The sequence below is a fragment of the Bremia lactucae genome, linkage group LG4 (genome assembly GCF_004359215.1).
Source record: "Bremia lactucae strain SF5 linkage group LG4, whole genome shotgun sequence".
NCBI classification, from domain to species: Eukaryota; Oomycota; class Peronosporomycetes; order Peronosporales; family Peronosporaceae; genus Bremia; species Bremia lactucae.
The window spans coordinates 6,345,590-6,350,754 of record NC_090613.1 but is presented as its reverse complement, the minus strand read 5'-3'; the positions used below and the strand labels follow the sequence as shown (position 1 = coordinate 6,350,754).

At 44.1% G+C, this 5,165-nt stretch overlaps 4 protein-coding genes across 4 annotated transcripts; 1 reads left to right on the top strand and 3 right to left on the bottom strand.

The window, feature by feature from the left end:
* Positions 1–1,360: 1,360 nt before the first annotated feature.
* CCR75_004936 (uncharacterized protein) lies at positions 1,361–2,135 on the bottom strand (the record flags this gene model as incomplete). Its single annotated transcript, XM_067963022.1, has 2 exons — positions 1,361–1,883; positions 1,939–2,135. 2 exons carry the CDS (start codon positions 2,133–2,135, stop codon positions 1,361–1,363), a joined length of 720 nt encoding a protein of 239 aa, XP_067817047.1.
* A 4-nt stretch (positions 2,136–2,139) lies between these two features.
* CCR75_004937 (uncharacterized protein) lies at positions 2,140–2,823 on the bottom strand (the record flags this gene model as incomplete). Its single annotated transcript, XM_067963023.1, has 2 exons — positions 2,140–2,276; positions 2,343–2,823. 2 exons carry the CDS (start codon positions 2,821–2,823, stop codon positions 2,140–2,142), a joined length of 618 nt encoding a protein of 205 aa, XP_067817046.1.
* A 28-nt stretch (positions 2,824–2,851) lies between these two features.
* Positions 2,852–3,268, bottom strand: CCR75_004938 (uncharacterized protein; the record flags this gene model as incomplete). Its single annotated transcript, XM_067963024.1, has 1 exon — positions 2,852–3,268. The coding sequence occupies one exon, from the start codon at positions 3,266–3,268 to the stop codon at positions 2,852–2,854; it is 417 nt and encodes a 138-aa protein (XP_067817056.1).
* Positions 3,269–3,449: 181 nt separating this feature from the next.
* CCR75_004939 (uncharacterized protein) lies at positions 3,450–3,853 on the top strand (the record flags this gene model as incomplete). Its single annotated transcript, XM_067963025.1, has 2 exons — positions 3,450–3,682; positions 3,727–3,853. The coding sequence occupies 2 exons, from the start codon at positions 3,450–3,452 to the stop codon at positions 3,851–3,853; spliced, it is 360 nt and encodes a 119-aa protein (XP_067817055.1).
* Between the last annotated feature and the right edge of the window lie 1,312 nt (positions 3,854–5,165).

The window sequence follows — 5,165 nt, the reverse complement described above, 5'->3', positions numbered from 1 at the left end:
CCTAGCACTGTGAACTTCTCTTTACAAGAGAAGTCACTAAAGCTGAAGGCGAGTTCTACCTGAACTCCCTCAGACTTAACGAGCGCGCCGTTCGCTAAACGAACGGTCGCCTCTTCTCGCTTGCCATCCTGGCAAAGCGACTCAAACATCGCCGGTCTCTTTCTTAGAGCCGCGAGTTTCACAAAATTTTGTGATGCACCCGAATCCACTAGGAGGGTCATCACCTGGTCATAGCCTCTTACATGAGCGCTATAGACCAGCAGGGTTGAGGTCCGAAATTTCGAGACCTCAGGGACTATGCTACCCATTTGTTCCACAAGTCTGAACTTAGGGGTAGCTTCAGAGTCCGCGTCAGTAGGGCATCCCGCCCCTACTGCGCTCCTGCATTTCCCGACCCCTCAGTGGTCGATGCAGAACTCCTGCGTCTCGCACGCTGGTTCTTGCCATCGCCTTTTGGGAAGAAAGTTCTCTTGCTGGGCATCTACGCCCCACCAGGGACCCTGGCATTAATGCGGCCACACTTTACTTAGTCACACACACTAGCACAGCGAGGAAGCGGTTTAACCAGCTTCTCTTGCGTGCAGTGAGGTAGTTGTGGTGGGCGCGATAGCGACCTACTAAGTACTTTAGTTAAATGTCGTCACGGGAGCGGTAATTCGGCTCCTCGTGCGCACTTACCAAGTAGGAAGTAGTTTTCAGACAGATTTATATTTAATAGAATAAAATACAAATACCTATTTTTTCCAATCAAAATGTCATCTCTATAGACAATAATCAATATGTATTGCGAGCGTATATTTCTAGATACCCCGCTTAACGGATGACGCTAGCCATCATCACGGATGACCCTAGGCGTCATCCCTCCTGATGTGAATGCACCTATGTGCGTCAGATTCACAATGGTTAGTCACAAATGTGAACCACACCCGAGTGCTGGGTTTAGTTACTTTAATTTAGTAACTGACCATCCCCTTAAGGTCTAGGACAAGCTTTAGTAATAAACCATATAATTTCTTTCATAGATTTTATTTCGTATATTTTCTTTCATATATAATAAATTTTATTTTTTGGCGTTGTGTTCATAACAATAATGCCTTTAGAGAAGTTGTGGGAATTTTTAATTTAGTTTGCAAGTTTAAAATAATTTATTTATTTCTTAAAAAAAGGTTATGGCAGGTGACTTCTTTTTTATTAAATATTATATTAAATGTTAAAATCAGTTTATGAGACATGACAGACATTTGCTGTACCAGAGCGGAAAAGCTACCAATATAATATTTATGCAACGAATTCAAATAAAAACATTATAAGCATTTATAAGCAACCACGACGTACTACCCTTGCGCTACTATTCCGTTGCTCAAGGCGCTGTCTTAGCGGTTCCTAAGACGGCTGTGACTTGTGGTGGCATGGCTGACAATTTGGCATTGATCACTACCGACGTCGCTACGATCTTATTGACCACAAGTTCCTTGTGCAGCAAGTAATTCTGATACGGATCATCAGGGGCTCGAAACGATGTCCCAGTGGGACATGGCTTGTCAAACGAAACGATAAACCAAAATGATAGTTCTACTGGACTCCAACAAGCGCGGTAGCGTGGTCTAGCGGTAGTACTTGTCACCCAGCGGCCATTCTTGTCCATGAAGACCATGGCGTTGAACGCTGTTGTGCTAGGTTCATCTTCGGCCCATGACCATACCATTGCCGCCATCTTGGCGACATCGACACTGTCGAGTGCAATAAGGTTCACATTCCATCGCAAGAATTTGGGAATGCTTTTAGCATCCAAGAACACGGAGTGATTCCTATTGTATCTTCCTGTCGATGCTAATGAGAGGTATCGAGTTTGCTCGGACCACGTTCGAACCCAATTGGCGATACTATAAATAGAAATGTTGTTAATTTGTTGAATTAATAAACTTGACTATAAGATACTTTTCAACGTGACACATCTCATGCAAACTGTAGGCAACTTCGGTCTTGTTGTTTACGAGAGTCAGCACTTGATGCCCAGCCTTAAGGAATTGCTTCATACTACCACCTTTCCAATCGTCCAAAGCGAGATCATCAAGCATTGTTATCGGAACAAGTAAATCGCCAAAACGTGTCCAAAAGTAGCGTATCAATGGCATTGAATTAATTCAATCGTTCAATGTCTGCACCAGTGTCTAAGTACACGACGACAAACTCGTTTGGATTTGCATCTATCCACACCTTGGCCTCTTTCAAGCCATCTTTCGTAAGAGGTTGCTCCGACGACTTGATCCCCGAGACTGAAGGAAAACAGCCCAGAAGCTCAGGGCACTAATTAAAGGTGCCATACTTGCCAAGCGAATTACCAAGTGCATCAGAGAGTTCCGTTAGTACAGTCGAGTTAAGCGATCCACAGTGTCCTGTGCGGAGGTCGTTAAGAAAGAAGTGAGTGTCAATTTCGAGAAACCGAACGCTAAGAATGAGCTGGTCAGTTAAACTCAGAACCTGATTGTTCGTCTTAAGGCACGACCACGTTTTTCTCGGATCCACGTTCTGATAAAAGAGCTGATCACGATTTTCGAACCCATCAGCAAGCGTGATCGCACTATTATGTGTCGCGGGAATCTGGGCTAGGCAAAATGGTTTTTTTAAAGCCAAATTGCGCCGGTATGCTAGTGTCGATTGAAGCCAGTCGGGCACGACCACGGAGCCTCTTTCACATACTTGACTGCACACGGACTTGTCTTTACTGCATTTCTTTACCACTTTGCAGTCCGTGTCAACAAGATCGTTCTTGCCTGGATGAACCTTACCAGGTCTTCGCTCAATTTTCAGATGATAGGCCATTCCGTCGGGATCGATACACTTTCGGCCATTAAATTTGCAGTGTTGTCTTGGAGAGAGAATCCACAAAGGTACCGTTTGGAGACTTGAGCGATACCATGCCTCTTGCAATATCCCACATGTCGTCGCTGACAACGTACTTGAAAGCTTTTTGAATAGTCTGAACAAACGGACGCATTTGTTTAATACAGCATCCAAAATTTATTGTCTGAGCTGGTCCCTGTGATGGTGTGTCCGTGTACGGATAACCCGACCACGCTGAGCATTGTTCGTCGTTTCCAATGGTTATGAATGGGAACAGCATATGCTGGAAGAAATCCAAGGAGTTGATCGTGTAAATGGTAGTAAATTGTCGAACCATATCGAGACTGCACGGCTTGCCTCTTTTCTTGGAGCACATAAAGCTATTAAAGCCGTCGATGAGCTCATTCACTAAAAACGTTTCCATACTCTAATCGGCCGGTACGACAATATTGAGCAGCTCAATGAAGTCACTAATTTGAGCACAGCACACGTCGTCTTTCAAGAGCGCTGGAAGAAGTTTTGGGATCACCTTTTTACCACAAGGTGCAAGAGCATTGCGAACACCTTTGCACAGATTGTCGTTGGTGCGGTCAGTCTGCGTAGCCATGTACTCGTGCACGAGCGAAGACACGTTTGCGGGGGTGTCATTTGATGGACTTCATCAAGCTATAGAGTTTCTTAGTAACTTTATTCTTGGCCAAGTGGTAGATGTCCATGGCATTGCACTTGCCATAAGGGTTTTTGCAACCGCCGTAGCGATTGTCTTGGCATTGTTCGCAACGCAAGTGTTAAACCCGAAGTCATCTGGGAGATCGTCCACCAAAAAACCGAAAAAGTTGTGACTCGCTTGACATTCATTCGCTTTCGTGTGCTTACTAGTAGACGCCAGGCTCAAAAAGCCCATGAAGGCGAATCGACAGAGTTTCATGACGTTCTGCGCTTTGAGGACCAAGACTTGTCGCCATATTTGATGAGGGAAAGCCAGCTGGGATCAGAGAAGCAGACATGACTGTTCAAATCGTTACATGTTCCAGATGCTTTAGAGACGTGAGATTGCAAATGGACCAAGGTAGGTCTTAATTTAGCTAATGCTGTCCCCAGGGCAGCGTTGGGAAACAAATAATGATATTTAAGTAGGCAGAGGAATTTGATACTGTCATTACTGCTTATGTATATGTCAATTTCGAGGGTGCATTTTCAAAAATGTCCGGAAGAATGCTTATTGTTTGCTGCCATCGCTTAGAAACTGCATAGCTCGTATTCAGCTGTTGCTTCCCGAAATGTTCCGTCTTTGCCTTATAAAATGTACTTGACCACTCCCTTTTTGGTATTGCCACACACCCCGTCTGTATTGAATAAAAACGTCATATAAAATGTTTTCTCTGTATCAACAGTTATTCCTTTAGAACTGTCTTTAGATCGCCGTCTTGACCTGTTAAATGTACGGCTCTTAACAGGTGAGAAAAAGCCAAGAGCGCCCGCAATTGATTGGAAGTCATAAAAGAGCAGCAAACCGAGCAGCGAGGTAGGACTTGAGCTAGAAATAAGCGATAAGGGCATGCATGTTCAGTTAGTCTGTGGAGGTCAATCTAAGAATGAATTTGTTTCACTTTTCTTCTACCAACTTTTGCGGAAGCGCTTTAGATAAGACCATAAGCCACAATTTCCTTATGTTCAGGTTTTGACGGCTTTCGTTCGTAATTTCTTCGTTGAAAAGGCATCTTTGTAGGCGGGCACGTCGTAATGCAGCCACGCTCTACTTAGGCACACACCCTAGCACAGCGAGGAAGCGGTTAAACCTGCTTCTCTTGCGTGCAGTGAGGTAGTTGTGGTGGGCGCGCAAGCGACCTCACCCAACACACTAAGAACTCTGGTAAAGTGTCGTCAAGGGAGCGGTAATCCGTCTCCTCGTGCGCACTTACCAAGTAGGTAGTAATTTTCAGACTGATTTATATTTAATAGAATTAAATACAAATACCTATTTTTACCAATTAAAATGTTATCTCTATAGATATCATTTAATATGTATTGCGAGCGTATCTTTATAGATACCTCGCGTAACTGATGACGCTAGCCGTCATCATGGATGACGCTGGGCGTCATCCCTCCTAATGTGAATGCACCCATGTGCATCACATACACAAGGGTTGGTCACAAATGTGCACCACACCCGAGTGTTGGGTCTAATTACTATTATTTAGTAATTGACCATCCCCTTAAGTACCAAATGTACTTAATGGGGACTGTGTAACATTAGGGCAACTCTAGCCCGTTACACCATCCCCCTCTTTAAGAACGAATTTACATTTTTAAATTCGACA